The following is a 20244-nucleotide window of genomic DNA, read 5'->3' on the forward strand; positions in this document are numbered from 1 at the left end:
CCTGGAAAGCCTTGCTTAGTTGGTCACTATCCTAGGCTCCCTCTGGATTCTGTACAGGAGCCCTTAGTGACCCTCACTCACTATCGATGCCTGTCCGCTGTTAGTCTCTGCAGGCGTGGCCACTGCTGCCGTTATGTTTGACTCCCGGGCACACAGTAGATTAGCAAATGTTTTCTGAGAGAATGGAAGGAAAATACAAAGAAAACCAAAGATGTTGAACTTAATTCTTATTATCTACTACTTTTATTATGTTGGAAAGGTCAAGTTTCAAGACTCAGCTCCCTTATCGGAAAATGGGAACATCAAACCCTCAGCTGACGAGTCTGCGTGCTGCTGTAGTAAATCCTGTTCCTTGGCAGTGAAGTCGGTTGCGTTCTCTTGCCGTTGGGACCATGGAAGGCCTGGAAACACACGGGCACAAATGTCTTAAGGGAGATAGTGCTGTCACATCATCTTTCAGGAAAAGCCTCCACAAACTACCCCGGGCCAGCCTGAAACCAGCTCAAGAATGGACATGCACAGAAGAAGCGTCTGTGTTTGTCAGGCAGCAGACGGAGATCAATGCTGGCACTCAGCTTGCTTTCTCCTTTTTTGTTTGTTTTGTTTTGGTTTTTATTTAGTCTTGAACTCCAGCCTATAGCACAGCACCACTCATATTCAAGACGAGTCTCCCCTTCCCAGGTAATCTTTCTGGAAACATCCTTAAAGACGACCAGCTTAGAGATGTGTCTCCCACGTGATTCCAAACCCAGGCAAACTGACAGTGAGGATTAACCATCCCCAGGCTCTTCTGAGGTCTCATGTTCAAAGTCCTGCGTGTAGAACATGATCCCCCCTGAAAAGAATTGTGTGCTTACGTGGTCATGGACAAGAGAGCCCACCTGCCCTCTGGCCATCTAACAACTCTCTCCATCATGGAAATTTTCTTAGTACTAATTGATCTGAATTCATGCATGATCATAGCTTCTGGCCTCCTTGCTGGTTGACCTCGCAACTCTTTTTCATTTCCCCCAGAAGCTGGCATCACTGTGCTGACTTCTATGCATGTGAGATGTTAAGTCCCTGTGGAACATCACCATGAACTTCCTCTCTTCTAACCTGTCTAGGGTACCACTAGTCTGTCAGGGTCTTCTCTCTCAGGACCCCTGGCGAGGATATCATGAATGAAGCATCTGGGGCATCATGGAGAGCCCCAGGGAAAGCAGAATTGAGGCCCATGGAGCACCTTAGAGCATTCCTGGGGATGGAGCCGGTAGCAGGAACATGGAGAAGCTGAAGAGAAAGGGCTGCAAGCAAGGAGTCGGTCTGTATATCTGCTTCCCAGGCTAGTCAGTAAGGAGAAAACAGTAGAGGCTATGTGCCATTGACCATGCCAGGTAGCTGCCCCCACCCATCAGGGAGACCACGGTAAGGAACATGAGACAGCAGACAACAGCTGCTCTTCTTGGTTGACAGCCAAGGGTCTCACTACCGGTCCTTCTCCTGATGACCTGTAGGGTGTCCAAGCATTTCTGCGTGTGGCTGCATGTTCCTGCGTGTTGCATTGTCACAGTTATGTTGAGACAACTTGTCCTGCAGAGGTTCAGAGAGCACTGACTGCAAAGAATAGTCTGGAACTTTAGGTTCGTAGTGTACTTTTCCAAGGGACACAAGCAGGGCTGAGAGCCATGGGAGGGGCTCCATTTCTGAGTACACAGAGGACTAGGCAGGCCTCCTGAGCCCAGACTGCAGGTCATGCTGCTTTCTTTATCTTTGTAGAGGGGGTCATCTTCCCTCTGCACTCCCTTGAGTCATGCTCTCACGGATTAATGACCAGGCAGGAGACGCCAATAGGGAATTTAGTAGCATGGGACTCTTGGGGTTTCTTTTCTTGCCCAAGAATAATCCATGAGTAAGTTACTCGAAGGGGTGATTCTGAGCTTTGGGGTTATAGCTGTTTGCTGCTTGGACCTCTGCAAGTCTCTCCTTACCCAATACCTTATCTCATTAGTCCCACTAAAAGCCTGGAGCCCAGTCCTGCCTTCACCTCTATTAGTTACTTTACTTGTGTGATCAAATGCCTGAAATGAATGACTTAAGGAAGGCAGAGTTTATCTTTGCTCACAGCTCGAGAGGAGGCATCCATCACGTTAGAGATGGCATCGCAGTAGGAGCTCAGAGGCAGCTGGTCACAGTGCATCTGCAGCCAGAAGCAGGGAGGGCATGAACAGGAGGTGCAGTTGAGCCATAAAATCTCCAGTGACCTACTGTTTGGATAGAAGCCTCACCCCAGCCCCTGGCATCCATCTATTCAAAGATTCTGGAATGTTTGGGTAGATGTTTTATCCCAAGCCCCTTCTCTGGAGTTGGCTCGGTCCAGACTCCACCTCTGAGAAAGCCCACCAAATGATGACCCCCGCCCAGAGATACTCGAGACCACTCCCACAGGGTACTTGAACTACCCCCCCTCCCCCCAGAGAACGAACACATGATTTTCTGGTCTTCCTTTCCTAGACTCCTCTCGAGAGGACTGGAAAGCCATCTGAGAGCATTTATATTCATTAAACCTGGGCTTTTTCTATTTGGTCTGATTTGGACTATTGCGTCAGCAGAGAGGCTTATTGGGGTGCTGAACACCCCTCCTTCATTGAGGCTCCATCTTCTAACAGTCCTAAAACCTTCCCAAGGAGCACCATCTACTGGAGACCAAGTGTTTAAAGTCATGAACCTATGGGGGACATTTCACATCCAAATCCCATCATTTCATAGACAATAGTGATGATGCTGAGCTCACCCTATCCCCCTGTGGTTTTTCACGACCCCTAAATTCTCTGAGGGCTGCTAATTCATTTCTTAATTCCTAACCCCATTGCACCTTGGCTGGATCCAAGCTTTCTAAAATAGGCAGAAAGTTCTGGCAGCTCCCTTTCTGCCCCCAAACACAGAGACATTGTCTGCTGCTGTGGGTAAGCAAAACCTGTGACATCCCCCCTCCTGTGGCAGGAGTGAGGAGGAAGGATGGAAAGAGCTTTCTTTCTTTCTTAGAAACTTAAAAGGAAGAAGGCAAGCCATGACTAGTCTCTCCTCACAGGCTGTTCCTCCATGAGGTGTTGCTACTTAACCTTCTGCCACATTTCCAAAACAAATCCCATCATGTCTCCTCCCCACTTAACATCTTTCCATGGCTCACAGTTGTCCTCTGGAAAAAACCCAGGCTCCAGGCCACATATGGCATCAGTATCTGATGAGGACTTTCCTTCTGCCACCTTGGAATTGCTCTTCTCCCTTCTTTCTGTTGTGTCCAGAAGGATCTAGAATTTAGTCACATGGTTGATCCTGGTCACGCAGAATGCTTCATGTCACTTAATCCTTTGCATGGGCAATTCCTTCCACCCAAGATACCTTCCAACCCTTTGCTTTCATTTAAGATTGGGAGGGTAAGACCTGGCGTTTGTTGGATGCTCGGTGTATGTTAATCAAACCTCACTCTCTGAGATGCCCACATCCTCTAGAAAGGTCCTAAGGAAGCATGCAGGACACCATAGTACAGCTTTATCTTTGATGTTTTCAGTTCTGTTTTGCCCGCACATCAGAAATTTCATATCTTTTGGTGAGCCTCACAATTTCCTATGTTATTTTTAAACTGTGTTGATGGAAGAAGTATCATTTTTTTTTCTTGCTGATTTTTTTTATTAATTAATTAATTTAATTATTAAAGATTTCTGCCTCTTCCCCGCCACCACCTCCCATTCCCTCCCCCTCCCCCAATCAAGTCTTCCTTCCTCCTCAGCCCAAAGAGCAAGCAGGTTTCTCTGCCCTGTGGGAGGTCCAAGGACCACCCACCTCCATCCAGGTCTATTAAGGTGAGCATCCAAACTACCTGGGCTCCCACAAAGCCATTACGTGCAATAGGATCAAGAACCCATTGCCATTGTTCTTCAGATCTCAGTAGTCCTCATTGTCCATTATGTTCAGCGAGACCGGTTTTGTCCCATGCTTTTTCAGTCCCCGGCCAGCTGGCCTTGGTGAGTTCCCGATAGATCATCCCCATTGCCTCAGTGTGTGGGTGCACCCCTCGCCGTCCTGAGTTCCTTGCTCGTGCTCACTCTCCTTCTGCTCCTCCTTTGGATCGTGAGACTTCAGTCCAGTGCTCCAATGTTGGTCTCTGTCTCTGTCTTCTTTCATCGCCTGATGAAGGTTAATATTCAGGGGGATGCTTATATGTTTTTCTTTGGGTTCACCTGCTTATTTAGCTTCTCTAGAGTCACGAATTATAGTCTCAATGTCCTTTATTTATGGCTAAAAACCAAATATGAGTGAGTACATCCCATGTTCCTCTTTTTGGGTCTGGCTTACCTCACTCAGGATAGTGTTTTCAATTTCCGTCCATTTGTATGCAAAATTCAAGAAGTCATTGTTTTTTACTGCTGAGTAGTACTCTAATATGTATATATTCCATACTTTCTTCATCCATTCTTCCATTGAAGGACATCTAGGTTGTTTCCAGGTTCTGGCTATTACAAACAATGCTGCTATGAACATAGTTGAGCATATACTTTTGTTGTATGTTTGGGCATCTCTTGGGTATATTCCCAATAGTGGTATTGCTGGGTCAAGAGGTAGGTTGAACCCGACTTTCCTGAGAAACCGCCACACTGCTTTCCAAAGTGGTTGCACAAGTTTGCATTCCCACCAGCAATGGATGAGAGTGCCCCTTTCTCCACAACCTCTCCAGCAGAGGCTATCATTGGTGTTTTTGATTTTAGCCATTCTGACCGGTGTAAGATGGTATCTTAATGTTGTCTTGATTTGCATTTCCCTGATTGCTAAGGAAGTTGAGCATGATCTTAAGTGACTTTTGGCCATTTGAACTTCTTCTGTTGAAAAGTCTCTGTTCAGCTCAGTGCCCCATTTTATAATTGGATTGATTAACCTTTTACGGTCTAATTTCTTGAGTTCTTTGTATATTTTGGATATCAGACCTTTGTCAGTTGCGGGGTTGGTGAAGATCTTCTCCCAGTCAGTGGGTTGCCTTTCTGTCTTAGTGACAGTGTCCTTTGCTTTACAGAAGCTTCTCAGTCTCAGGAGGTCCCATTTATTCAATGATGTCCTTAGTGTTTGTGCTGCTGGGGTTATACGTAGGAAGTGTTCTCCTGTGCCCATGTGTTGTAGAGTACTTCCCACTTTCTCGGAAGAAGTATCATTTTAGGAGCAATCGGGGCTAGCCTGAGCTCTTAGTAAAGAGGTGGTTGGCTCTTTACATTTGTGTCTCAGGGATAGCCACGACTAAGGCCAGCAGCCTGTCTAGACCCCTGATGAAGACCCCTAGTGTCCAGGATTATATTAGGGTCTGGAGACTATCAGAGACCTGCTGGTGACTTGGCACAAGCTGGGTGTCCAAAAGGTGGAGCTAGTGAGTAGTCCCCAAATTCTATTTTTTTACTGTTCTCATTCTGTAATCCAGCTCCCACTCAACACAGAAGGTGCTGAGGAGCTGATCCCCACCCCTCCCGGGAGGGGGGCTCTGGGTGGTCCTGCTACGGTGTAGCCAGTAGTCTAGAGTGGACTAGACTCCCCAAGCTGAGACAGAGGAGGGTCATTCCTGAGGGATGAATTCATTTGAGGTGGAGACAGCATTCTCTTTTTCCTCACAGTGATCACCGTTTTCTCTTTCCACTGACTAATTTTTCTGTTTATTATTATCATTATTATTTAGTAGGGGAGGGATTGTGTGAGGAAATCAGAGGACAACTTGAGGAGATTGGTTCTCTGCCTCTACCAGGTGGGTCCCAGGGATGGAACTTTGGTTGTCCAGGCTTGGGAGTAAACACCTTTACCTGCCAAGCCATCTGAGCGAGTCTCCTCGCTCTGCCCCTCCCCCTCCCCCACTGTGACTCATTTCCTGACATGTGAAACAAAAGCAGGGCAAGAATGAAGGCCACTTGTACACCTAATGGTAACTCTGGCTCCTGTGATCTCCAGCTTGCCTGAGTTCTGGTGCTGTGCACGTGTGTGTGTGTGTGTGTATGTGTGTGTGTGTGTATTGGAAGTGTGCCTTGAAGATGAACTGCATGGTGGCTCTGATGTGCCCTGCTTCATGCTGGTTGACAGCCCTTGTTGTTGGCACACCAGGGAGATTGTCATTGTATGGGAAGAAGCCATTCCCTCTGTCCTCACTGACAGCCCATCCCCACAGCACCACTGTGGAGTCAGCGTGACTGGTCAGAGGTCTCTGGGCCAGCATGCCATCATGAACACAGCCTTGTGCTGCTGGGTCAGGGAGTCAACACATTTGAGTTTGTGCAGTGAAGCTGGTGGGAGGAGTGAGAATCGAGGCCTCCAAGAAGCACCAAGAGAAGCAATCCATTTGTACATGCCCACAGCCAATCACCACCTCTGTGATCTCCATGCTGCTCCCACACCTCAGCTTCTAGGACTTATATCCTTGGAACTCCTTCCTTCTCCTATTCTCCAAATCTCCATATCTAACTGGTCACCACGTCATTTCTGTTTCTTCTAAACACTGTCTGCGTTGCTGTTTCCACTCTACCCAGCCTGTCTGGGTTGCTAGTCTATGGTCTCCTTTCACTTGTTTCTCAGGCAATGCAGACTCTGTCTCCCTGATACCAGGATCTCCCCCTATTCCCGAAGCCTCCACGGCTACCTCCTTCTCGTTCATAGAGCTAAGCATGCTACCAAACCCCTTCTTATGTCCCTATCTTTCTTAGTCACCTTGGCTGCCTTCACAGTGACCTTCACACTGGCCAGCCGGCACCCCCTTTCAGAGCTTATGGTCCAGGACAGTTCCTGAAACCATCTCTGTCCCACATTTCCTAGGTCCTTCTCCTGTGCCTGCAGGGTACCTGCCCTGTTCCTCAGATCACTTCTGCCTCTTTGCTTTCTGCCCAGCTCTTAAGCACGGGGTCCTCTAGTTTCCTGTCCTTGAAGCTTTATTCTCCCTGTACGTGTCTCTCTTTGAGTGATCTTCTTGTTGTTGATTGATAAATCTACATCTTCAGTCTAGACCTGTGGTCTCATGAGAGCTGGTGTGGGGGATCTTCTGAGGTCCAAAAATAAAGTGCTGTGTTTATTTTTATCTAAAAAGTTTTAAAAAGGGCTTCCTAAATATTTAATGTACTTGTTGTCATTCACAGTCGTTACGAGGAAACACAGAGGCCTTGGAGGGTGTGTGCTCAAAAGGTTTTTCCGACAGGGACAGTGGCAGATTTCCCCTGCCTGATTTTTGTTACCAGAAATTTTGGGGGTGTTTCTTTGTGGTTCCCAGTTGATCCTGGGGAAATTGGGATTCTCTCTTGATATCCACTGTCTCATTCACAAAAGAATGTAAGAATGGACTCCAAAGGAAGCTCCAGAACAATTTTGTTAAAGTTTTAAAGAAAAACTCTATGACAGGCAAGCTGTAAGTCTCAGAAACTGAAGAATGAAGAAAAGGGGTGTGGGGTGCTGGAGTGAGGGTTGCAGTGCTAGGGTGTGGGATGCAGGATGTGGGGTGAGGGGTACAGGGTGTGGAATTCAGGGGTGCAGGGTGAGGATTCGGGGTACAGTGTGGGAGTGAGGGGTGCAGGGGCATGGGGATGTGGAGGTGTGGGGATGTGGGGAGTTGGGTGTGGAGTACGGGGTGTGCGGGTGAAGTGAAGGATGCAGCTCAGGGGATGGGATGCAGGATGCGGGATGGGGGGTGAGGGGTACAGGGTGGGGATGCGGGGTACAGTGCAGGGGTAAGGGGTGCGGGAGTATGGGGGTGTGGGAGTATGGGGGTGTGGGAGTATGGGGGTGTGGGGATGTGGGGAGTTGGATGTGAGGTACGGGATGTGTGTGGGGGAGTGAGGGGTGTGGTGCGGGGGGTGTGGTGCGGGATGCAGGGGTGAGGGGTACAGGATATAGAGTACAGGGGTGCTGGGTGGGGATGTGGGGTACAGTGCGGAGGTGAGGGGTGCGGGAGTATGGGGTGTGGAGGTGTGGGGATTCCGGGGGCTGGATGTGGGGTCTGGGGTACAGGGATGCAGGGAAGTGGGAGTGCGGGGTGTGGTGGTGTGATGTGGGGAACTGCTGTTTGAGATAAGTCAGCGGAGGATAAGCAACTGCACGGAAAAGAGGGGAGATGTGCAAAATTAGGTAAAGGGCAAAGATGCCTAAAGCCCTGGAGAAAGCATGGCTAGGGCATACTCGGGAGAAAAGGAAATAGTGCCTTCTTCTAGCACTTCAGAGAGGCAGGCTGGCTTCTGAAGCCGCCTGGCTGAAGTCAGTCCTGTAAGCTATTGTGCTAGCCGGCAGGGATTCTAGGAAGAAAAGTACGCGAACTCATTAAGGGGAAAGCTGTTTCTCCGATCTCACCTCACTTGTGGAGGACCCACCTTCCTTGGGGTGGTCCCACCTTCCTGAAGGGTGGTGGTTCCTTGGTGAGGTCATTGACTCAGCCCGTCTAGAGTGCTAGGTCTCCACCCAGGCCAGAGGTTTTGTGCTCTTCCCAGAAGGAACTGGTTTTCCCTTAATGAGCCTTCCCTGCTGCGATGATGTCACTTTCTGCTAAATGCGCCATCTTGACCCACTTCCAGGATGCGAGCAGAAATGGTGGGCTTATTTCCCCTGAAGGAAGGGCTTGCCCTTCCCTTCCCCTGGCATCCTTTCTCCTGACATCCTAGAGGTGCAGAAAGCCGCACTGCCCCACGAGCTTATGTGGTTGTGCTCCAAGAAGGAAACCTTGTCTTGGGTAAGCCACTGTTACTTGGGGGGTTTTGTGATAGCAGCCGAATCCGTATCCTGTAAGAGTCGTGTGAAATACTTTGATCTAGATTTCCCTTCCGAGAGCCCACCCTTTATACGCTCTGGGCATCTGGAAGTTTCCACCCCTGGCTTCCTAAACACAGGATGCTAGAGACGGAGCTCCTTCAGCACAGGCCTGCTGCTGGGGTTGCTGTTTCTGTTCTACTGCCTCTTTGCTGGGGACTCCTGCTGAGATATTTAGTGGGTAGGCTGGGGCCTTCAGGTATTAATCTTCATGCCCATGTCTGAGAGGAGGTAACCAGTGCATTGGGGTGGGGCATGGGATAGTGGCTGAAGTCCTCTGACTATCTCTGGAGCTATTTTGGGGTTCTAATGGGGCATTTTCCAGGGTAATGGACTATTGTTATTGAAGGAGCCATCAAGTGAAACTGTGGACACAATGGAATGACATCATCTCAGTCCTGGGGAACTGGCAATGCATGGCTGTCCTCCCACTTTTGAACAGAGGCCTTCCCGCTCTGGTGTTTGGAGCTGGGTCATAAGGACCACCCGGAGATGACACTTTGGAGCGATGCTGTGACATGCTGTCCCCTGGACATGACATGGCCAGTGCCCTCTTGTACTGTCCAATAGCTGTGCTTACTCTAGGCCATCCTCACATGGTTGAGCGCAGTGATTTTACTAACTTTCTGTCATGGAGCAAGGAAGGGACTTGAGACCCCACTTTTTCCTAAGGATTTGTAAAATTACTAGGAGACGGTTCTCATGAGCCCCCCACCTCTCTCCAACATTTCTGGGCATCAGTGGTTACTAGAGGAGAGGTCTCTTGAGGTCATGCTCCACCTAAGATTTATAGGCAGTTAACAGTTGCTAGGAAGGCCATGCCTCGCCTCGGGATGTATAAACAGCTAACAGTTGATATGCAGGAGAGACATTTCCTTCATGGGGTAGCTTCCTGTATGCCGCCCATGCTCTTGTTAGTGACCCCTTGCCCATGCACCTGTAAAATCATCTAATTCAACTCACCGATTCACCGCACTTGGTGAATCTTTGCTTTGTCTCTGCCCTGCTACCCTGTCTGAGGCAAGTAGATGTTTGTTTGCGTCTCAGAAACAGTGTATATAATAAGTGGACACAGAGTGTGACCTGTGAAGTGTCCTGTGGCAGGAAGGAGGCTACAACAGCACACAGGATGCGGCGCCTCCTAGTCTCTTAGCCAGAGGATATCAGTTTCTGTCACACTCATGGGGTGTGGGCAGAAATGGCATGTCCCCCTCTAGGCCCCACCCGTTCTCACTTCATTCTACCTTTACACCCGCCTTGCCAATGACATCTAGATGACACTGGGGTGTCAGTAAAGCCTCAGGATGGGGCAGCATAGGTCTCTAAGGCTGCAGAGAGGAGACTGTCTCTGGAGAAACATCCAGATGCATGGTGAACAGACATGGTGATTTGGGCAATGTTTGTTACAGCAGCTGCCATTCCCACCCTAACTAATGGTTTCTAGTGCCTTTGTAGTGAAGACGATGGCAGAAGTTAAAGAGAAGGAATGGGGACATTGTAAGGACTGCAGTTGGCAGACATACTCCAGCTGGAGACTTCTAGGAGGTAAGATCTCATTAACCCCTAGGTCTCAAAATCTTTTATCCTTTCTTTTTTTAACTCCCAAGGGATCTTGTAGAGACGCTGATAAAATAAACCCAGATCTCTTACTCAAGTGTAAAATTCACACAGATGTGTACGCACACACACATTTACACCTTAAAATTTCCCTAATTGATCTAATCTCTTAGAAGCTTGTATTATGGAGTTGTAAACCGCATGAGCTTTTTGAGAAGTTACACTTGTTATTTTGTGATAATTGTAGATTCACTTAACAGTTGTAGGAAATAATACAGATGAATCTCATTCTACGTCTCCTTTTTCCAGGGTCCCGGAAAAAGTTAAGACTTATGTGCACACAAAAATCTAAATATGGTCATTCTAGCAGCCTTATCCAAGCTGGGAACAGCACAGACACCCTTCAGGCAATGAAAAGCCCCTGAAGGTTACACCATGCAAAACTATGCTATAGCATCTCAGTGAGGATACTGACATGATGACAGTCAGGACACATCCCAGCTTCCACGATCCCAAATAGCCCCTAATTGCCTTTGTGTCTTAGTTACCTTCCTCCTGTGTCTACCCCTTTAACCTGGTTTTCATTTTAACAATGTCACATGACTAGCATCATGCTCAGGATGAGCTTTGGTCGTCTTTGTCAGTCTGTACTGAGAGATGGTTTTGTGTTTTCTCTGCTGAGTAACATTCCATTACAGATATACCACACATGGCTTAACTGCCCAAGGTATCGTACTTACTTGGGGGTTTACTTTGAATGTCCTCATGTGCATCCAACCTTTCACAATTAGCATACCAACTGCATATCTTCGATTGATGCTCTTCTTAAGTTGAAATTCCCCCAATCCTATTTGTCAGGCAGTTTTTCCCTTTTTAATTGTTCATGGATATTGACTTATAAAAATACTTTAAAATTATTTGGGGCAGGAGAAATGGTTCAGAACATACTATTCTTACAGAAGAACTAAGTTCAATTCACAGCCCCTATTTCGGGTGCTTCATGACAACCTGTAACTCCTAAGCAATCCAGTGTCCTTTTCTGACCTCCATGACACCTACACTCATTTGGCGTTCACACATACCTGTGCACACGTATGTGCACACACACATACTTTTAAAGATTATTATTGACATGTATGTGTGTGGGTGCTTGCACACACACCACGGTGAGTGTATGGAGGCCAGAAGACAGCTTAGAGGAATCAATCCTCCCCATCTTTACGTGGACGAACTCCAACTGCCCAGTTTGAGAGGTTAAGTGTTTTGCCTGCTCAGTATCTCACTGGCCCATGATCAAATTCTTTCACTGCATTAGTTGATAAGGTCTTGAAACTTTCCTTCAGCTTGTTAAAATTCATTGATTTTCAAACATTCCACCAGCTTTGCATCTCTGGAATATATTACACTGCTATGGTATATAATTTACTTAGGTATGTGTGTGTGTGTGTGTCACGGTTTTGTTTCTGTTGACATAGTAAAATACTCTGGCAAAAGTTGACGGGGGAGAGGGAGAAGGCTTATTATTCTAATTCACAGTTCCAGGCTAGTCTATCATAGCAGGGAAGTCAGGTCGCAGAAACTGAACACAGCTAGCCACATCCACAGTTAAGAGCAGAGAAAGAGTAAATGCATGCATGTTTGTGCTTGGCTTGCTTTCGCTACTCATGAGGTTCAGAATCTCCTGCCCAGGGGAATGGCACCACCTACAATGGACAGGTCTTCTCACCTCAGTGGAATCAAGACAATTCCACACATACATGCTTATAAGTCAACCTATCCAATCTCTCATTAATACTATCTTTCCAGGTGATTCTAGATTGTGCCAAGTTGACAAAAAACTAACCAGCACAGATATATAGATTCTGTGTTGGTTTGTTTTAATTGTCAGCTTGACATAACTAGAGTAATCTGGGAAGAGGGAACAATAGCTAAGGAGTTGCCTCCATTAGACTGGCCTGGAGCAAGCTTGTGAAGGTATTTTCTTGATTAATGATTGATGGTGTAGGACCCAGCCCACTGTGAACAGTGTCACCCTTGGGCAAGTGGTCTTGGGTGTATAAGAAAGTGATCTAAGCAAGCCAGGGGGAGCAAACCAGTAAGTAGCATTCATCCATGGTCTCTACTTCAGTTCTGCCTCCAGTTTCCTGCCTTGAGTTCCTGTCCTAACTTCCTTCAGAGACAGACAATAATTGATAATTGGAATAAACCCTTTATTCCCCAAAATTGCTTTTGGCCATGTAATTTATCACAGCAACAGAAAACAAACTAAGACTCTATCTATCTGTCTGTCTTATCTATCTATCTGTCTATCTATCATCTATCTATCTATCATCTATCTATCTATCTATCTATCTATCTATCTATCTATCTATCTATCTATCTATCTATCTAATCTTCTATTATTTTGAGACAATTTCTTATGTAGCCTAGGTTGACCTTTGAACTCCTGATCCTCCTTCCTCTACCTCCCATATACTGAGATTCCTGGCATGCTCCACCATGCCCAGATTAAAATTTACTTTATATATTTATGAGTTCATTTTACTGATATTTTTGTTGGATTTCTTACATTTATATTCATGAGGGATATTGATCTCTAGTGTGCTCTTCTTTGTCCGATCTTTGTGTGATTTGTGTATTAAGATAATACTAGCTTTAAAAGTAAATTGGCTTTCCTTCCCCATCTATTTTCTGGCAGAGACTGTATAGAGCTGGTGTTAACTCTTATTTAAACATTTAATAGAATTAGCCAGTGAAACCATCTGTGCCCTGAGAGTTCTTTTTTGGGGGAAGTTTTAAAATTATGAATTCAATTTCCTTAATAGTTATAGGAATTATTCAAATGAAATTCTACTTCATTTGGGTGAGTTGCAGTGACTTGTGTTTTCCAAGAAATTGGTTCACTGTCTGAGTTGCTAACTTCAAGTGCACAGAGTTATTTGGAGTCTCCCCCTACCCACAACCTCACTCCCTGCTGTCACTTTGATGATGTCTGCAGGGTCTCTACTGATGTCTCCTTCTTTTATTCCTGTTAATGGAAATTTAGGTCTCTCTCTCCTTCTCCATTTCTTCTCTCCCATCCCTGCATTGTGCCTTTGTCAGCCTAGCTAGAAGTGTGTCAGTTCCACTGATTTTTTCTTTTTCAGAATTATTCTCCCTGTTTAGTGATTTTAAGTCTTCTGTCTTTGTTGTCTTAGTTACTTTTTTCTTCTTGCTTTGGTTTTATTTTGTTTTTCTTTTTCCAGATTATTATCACTTAAACTTCTTAATAAATGAGTTGAACATGCGTGTGCATACAAGCACACATGCATGTGACATGTATGGAGGTCGGAGGAAAACTCTCTGAGTTGGTTCTCTCCTGCCATTTTGTGGGACCTGGGAACTGAATTCAGGTGGTTAGTCCTGTATGCAAGTGTATTTTCTGTCTTAGCTACTGTTTCTGCTGCGGTGAAGAGGCACCATGATCAAGGAAACTTATAATATAAAAGAAAGCATTTAATTGGGGCCTGCTTACAATTTCAGAGCCCATGACTATCACGGTAGGGAGCATGGTGGCAAGCAGGCAGGCATGGTGCTGGAGCAATAGCTGAAAACTTTTATTTTATCTACAAGATGGAAGGGAGAGAGAGAGAGAGAGAGAGAGAGAGAGAGAGAGAGAGAGAGAGAGAGAGAGAATAAAGAGTTGACCTGGTTTGGACTTTGGAAACCTCAAAGCCCACCTCCTTCTCAGTAACAAACCTCCTCTAATGAGATCACACCCCCTAATCCTCATAAATAGTACTAAATAGTACACTGTTGGGAACCAAACATTCAAATATATGAGCCTGTGTCAGTCATTCTCATTCAAACCACCACACCTACCAAGCCATCTGTTATTAGATTCTTGAGGTGGCCTTTATATTATTGATTTGAAACCACCCCTACCCTGGATCTTGCTTTGTGGTCCCAACTGGCCTCTAGCTTGGAGTTCCCCTGTCTCTTCCTGTAGAGGTTTGTGTTTACATGTACACTACCACGCTCAGCTTCCTGTTTTTCTGGCATACATTCTGCTTTTAGTGCTAGAAATGTTCTTCTCTGTGTTGCTTTAGCTGCTTTCCACAAATTACATGCTTCACAGTTACATGCCACCTCAGGACATTTCTGTCAATGACAGCCTGCCATTTGATAGTGGTTCTGTAAGGTTATAGTGCAAGTTATGTCTTAGCTGTCTTATTTTGTCTAAGTACACTCCATGATGATCACACTATGGCAAAATTGCACAATAACACACTTTTCAGAATGTGTCTCCATCATTAAGGCAATGCACGATTAGATTTTCTTCTTTTCCTTCTGTAACTCTGAGGGCATGAATGGTCCACAAGGCTTAGTTCAGTTTTTATTCCCATCCATTTCCCCCTGTTGTTCATGGTGGGTAATTTTGTTCTATTTTAGCCCCTCATTCTTTCCTCTGTCTCCTTCATTCTGCTCTTGGATCCATCCACTGAGATTTTAATTTAATTAGTGCATGTTTCTGTTCAAACATTTCCATTGGTTCTTCTTAACAACTCCATTTTCTTTGCCTAAGTTTTCTCCTTTTCCCTTATTCGTTTTAAGCATATCCACACACACATAAAAAGTTGAGTGTACTAATGCATTTTTGTAAGCCCAGCACTGTGCTTCAGAGACAGTTAGGTCTTGGGGGCTCACCAGTCAGCCAGTCCAGCTGATATAGTTCAATGAGAGGCTCTCTCTCAAAAAATAAGATGCAGAGGGATTAAAAAAGTATCCAGTTGTCAACCTTTGGCCTCCACATGTATCTGTACAAGCAAACACAGCCCCTACAGCTGTACTTATCCCCTCATTCTCCCCACACAAACCTTCACATACCTGTACATACACCCCATACACACCTGCACATACCTGCCTTCACATACCTGCACATACCCACCTGCACATATCTGCACCCCCCAATGGTGCAGGACAATTCTATATTCTGTCAATTAACGCTGATTGGCTGATAGCCAGACAGGAAGTAGAGGTGGGGCAATGAGAACAAGAGTATTCTGGGAAGAAGGAAGCCCATTCCTCTGCAATCCTACCCAGACCACAGAAGAAGCAGGATGTGATCTGCCCTGTTGAAAAAGGTACTGAGCCATGTGGCTAACATATACTAGAATAATGGGCTGGTATATGTTATAAGAGCTAATATGAAGCCTGAGCTAATGGGCCAGTCAGTTTATAATCTTATGGAGACCTCTGTGTGATTTTCTTTGGGACTTGTCAGCTGTGGGAACTGGGCAGGACAGAAACCTCAACAAGCAGGACCTCATGTTATACCCCATACCTGCACATACCCACCTGCACATACCCCCCCCACACCTATACATACCCACCTGCACATACCTACCTACCTACCTATACACACACACACCTGCACATACCCACCTGCACATACCTACCTACCTACACACACACACTTGCACATACCTACACACACACCTGCACATACCCATGCACACACCTGTACATACCCCCCACACCTATGAATACCTGCACATACCCACACACATTCCTGCACATACCTACATACTCCCCTGCACATACCCCCCACACCTATGAATACCTGCACATACCCACACACATACCTGCACATACCTACCTACATATACACACACACACTTGCACATACCTATACACACACCTACACATACCCCCCACACCTACAAATACCTGCACATACCCACACACATACCTGCACATACCTACATACTCCCCTGCACATACCTACATACTCCCCTGCACATACCCACACACACACCTGCACATACCCCCACCCACCTATGAATACCTGCACATACACACTTCTGCCACAAATCATGGCTACTTGAAAATCCTTGTCAGATAATCTTAACTTCTCTATGGGTGTTGGGATCCATTGATGATCTTCTGTAATTCAATTCAATATTATCCTGGTTCTTGGTCCAATATGAAACCTGGATATCATGTTAGAAAATTCTGGATCCCAACAAAATCGTCTGCTTCTCTGTTGTCACTGCTGGGTGGAGGAGGATGTTTGGTTCCCCAGTCAGTGTTCATGGAGTGATTTGGGTGGGAGGGGCAGGGATAGAAAGTTTCAAGTGTCCACAGGTTTTGACTCACCAGTGAACCTCTGACTCCACCACAGAGGACCAAGAGACACATGTCATTGCTGTCAGATGTTGGTCACTCTCAGTGATGGTGGTGGGCGTCCCACTAGCTGGCAGGTGTCCTCCCCCTACTGTGTTCTCTAATGCAACCTCAGCAGGGTGTTGGTGTGCTTGGTGCTGCCCCACGAGCCTAGAAGTTGGAGTTCTTCACTTACCATTTGCTAGTATAAGTGACCAAGTGACAGTGGGGAGGAGGGAGATGGCAGGAGGAACACTTTTTTTTCCTCACTGTGGTGTTTGACTTCATTGGAGATGCTATCTGTCTTACATGAGATAGGAGCAGACTTTGGTTAGACTTTTTCTTTCCTTGTGGTTGTTTCTGTTTTACAAGTTACCAATTTCTTTTCATCAAGTCTGGAACCCATGAGGCAAATGTAAAACCCAGGGCACTTCCCACCTTGCCGTTGCTCAAGTCCAGAGAGGGCTTCTCCTTTCCATCTTTCAGAGATTTCTCAGGCTTGCTTTACGGTCAAGTCTGGGGGTTTCCATTGTTCTGTGTGAGACAATAGGAAGAAAGGACATCTACTCTATTTTCTAGCAGCAGAGCTTTCCCCATTGTATTTTTAACAGCTTAATTGGGGTATAATTCTCTTGCCAAACAATCGGCACAGAGTGTATAATTCAGTGGGTTTTTGTGTATTCTTAGAGTTGTACAACCACCACTACAACCAATTTTAGAATGCTTTTATCTCTCGGAAGAAACCTTCTACACCACTCTCCACTGAGGCTCTTAACTTCAGGTAACCACTCATCTCCTTTCTGTTTCTATAAATTTGTAGATCCTGGATCTATCAAGAAAGTAGACTCTTTCAGCACATATTTTTCTCTGGGTCATAGCACATATTGCTTATTTCTTCCATCCTTTCTGTCTCAAAGTCATAGAGATTGAACTTAGGACCTGTTAAGCAAATATTCTACAGATGAACTACGTCTCCAGCCTCCTCTCATTTTTAATTTAGAGATGGGATCTTCCTGAATTGCTTATATCGTCCTTGAATTCACCCTCGAGCCCAGACAAGGCCTCGAACTTGCAATTCTGAGTAGCTGGTTTATAGGCGTGCATCCCCAGCCCTGGCTCCTACCTCATTTCTTTTCCTCCCTGAATAGCATATTACCATATTTCACTCATCCGCACTCCAACTGATGAATGGAGAGCTGCCTGGACTGCTTACACATTTTGGCTACAATGAATAATGCCGCTGTGAACATTCCTGTAAAAGGTATTTTTTGGGGAGGGAGGGGGAGACATATGTTTTTACTTCTCTTGCATAAACACCAATGAGCAGAGTTGCCAGATGATGTCGTGACATGTCTAACCATTTGATGAACCTCCAGACTGTTTTCCTCAGTGGCTACATCATTTTACATCCCCATTAGCAATGTATGAGGGTTGAGCATCCTCCACATCCTTGCCAACGCTTGCTGTTATCTGTCTTTTTGATTACAGCCATCCTAGTGAGTGTGAAGCTGAATCTCATTGTGGTTTTGATCTGCATTTCCTTCATGACGGATGATGTTGTGTCTCTTTTCCTGTGCTTACAGCCACGTGTTTGTCTTCTTCAGAGAACTGTCTACTTAGCGTGTCTGCACGTTTTTGAATTGGGTTATTTGTCTTTTTATTATTCTGCTGGGTTTTTGTTGTTTTGTTTTGTTTTTGCTTTTTTTGTTGTTGTTTGGGATTTTTGTGCATTTTGTATCTTGAGATGAACCTGGAATGTGCCGGATAGCCCAGGCTGGTCTTGAACACATGCACCTCCTATCTCTGCTTTCTGAGTACTGGAGTTTCAGACATACACTACTCTGCCTAATTTGTCTTTGTACTTTCTTGATAGAAAGTATTCTTTGAAACACAAAGTCTTTGAAAAATGTATTACATTTATTTATTACTATTACCTTTATGTGTGTATATGTGTGCATGTACATGTATGTGTGTGTGTGCCATAGCGTGTGTGTATGTGTGTGTATGTGTGTGCCATAGCATGTGTTATGTGTGTGCCATAGCATGTGTGTGAATATCAGAGGACAACTTGGGACAGAGTGCTTGGTGGTAAAGCGGCTCCATCCAACCTCTGATCTGTCTCCCCAGCCCCACAGTCTCTACTTGGTGATGTACCTAGTTTTCCTTTATTGCTTGGTCAAAAAAAAAAAAAAATTCTCTAACAAAGACCATAAAAATTAGTGCCAAAACTGAAGCGAGAGAGGAAAAAAAACTATTCTCTTCAAAGTGTTTTGTAGTTTTATCTCTTACATTTACTCACTCCGGTTTGAGCTGATTTTTTGGTGTGAGGAACTGATCTGGTGTCACCACAGCGCCTGTCCAGCTTCATCTGTTAGAAGGCTATTCCTTCACGATAGAGTAGCTTGACATATTGTGGAAAATCAATTGACCTTAAACATGAGGTCCAATTTACCGACTCTCAACTCGATTCCATTGATCTGTATGCTCTTATTACATGTTAAGCTCCTAGAGACAGCAGTCAAGCTTTTCCTTCATATACCTGGCCTCTGTAGGGGTCGGGGCAGATGCAGGAAAACGCTAGGATTTCGGTCTTCCAGGGCAGATACTACAAAATGCAGCAGACTGGGTGGCTCAGAAGACTGAAATTCTTCTCACAATTCTGTTGATCAGAAGTCCAGGACTCAAGTGTCAACTGGGGTGTTTCATGTGGGTGCTCTCCTGTCTAACGATGGCCTTCTCCCCAAGACCATTCCTCTACATGTGTGTGTCCTCGGTGGCTCTTCTAAGAAGAATGTCCATCCCACTGAGTTAGAGCCTTGCCTCTGGGCCTCATTCAGTCCTCACTAAAGGTCCTGTCTTCTAAAGCAATCACACTGCGGTCTAGGACTCCAACAATGAGTTTTGGCAACACCATTCTGCTAATATGCCTAGGTAAAATCTCCTGGACAGAAAATCAGCAGGAACATACGAGCGGCACCAGCGAGGAATGGGAAACCAAGGTGAGGCTGCCAGCTTCATACAGGGCACCCCCAGTAGGAACAAGCCCACAACCAAATTACCTTGATTTCCTCAGGTCAAGTGAGGACCTGGCGGGGACCCTAGGGTCGCGAGTGTGTTAGAAGCGAGTGATAGCTATGAGAGGAAGAAGCCGACCTAAGAAGCGTCCTTTGCGGAGGAGCGTGTACACACATGCAGTGTGCTCCAGTGGAATGTGGACAGAGGATACTGCTCCCTTGTGCCAGAGAAGACTGAGGGTCTAGTGGCCATCATGTTCCCTGCAGCAGTGGCTGCCTGCTCCTGCTGCCTGTTTGCTGTGGACGTGGATGGGGCAGGTGTAACAGGCCAGGTCTGGAGGAGGCAAATTCCCAGGTAAGTGAGAACTGGCAGTAGAAGGAACACAGCATCTCTCGGCTGCTCTCCTGGGTTCTCTAGAACCCTCCACACTGCCCATTCTCATTTCAGAGTGGTGTGGAAGCAGGGCCCTGAGCAATACCTCCCTGAGAAACTGCTTCATCCTTGTTAATGTGGAGATGGGCAGTGTTATAAACAGCTTGCCGGTTTTCACAAGAACTAGTAGTGGGAGATTGAAGGAGGAGCGAAGTTGAGCTAGACCGAACTTGGGCAGAGGAAGATGGGATGAGAGGGCCTTGCCTCAGGAGCCACCAGCACCCCCAAAGCATGCCTAAGTGTGCCATGATGCTGGGAGGAAGCTTAGTCTGTGGGGTGACATTGTGAGGCTGTCAGGGGCTCAGTGGT

The 20244-nt window shown here is 46.0% G+C and overlaps 1 protein-coding gene across 1 annotated transcript in view; it reads right to left on the minus strand.

Moving 5' to 3' along the window:
• Window positions 1-7463: 7463 nt before the first annotated feature.
• The window catches only part of LOC130873485 (uncharacterized), a 29511-nt gene continuing 16730 nt past the window's right edge, over window positions 7464-20244 (minus strand). The window contains exon 2 of the mRNA XM_057768352.1: window positions 7464-7987. Within this exon, the coding sequence (XP_057624335.1) occupies window positions 7464-7987 (524 nt within the window). The remainder of the gene's footprint in view (window positions 7988-20244) is intronic.

This window comes from Chionomys nivalis, chromosome 4 (assembly GCF_950005125.1).
Source record: "Chionomys nivalis chromosome 4, mChiNiv1.1, whole genome shotgun sequence".
Classification (NCBI taxonomy): Eukaryota; Metazoa; Chordata; class Mammalia; order Rodentia; family Cricetidae; genus Chionomys; species Chionomys nivalis.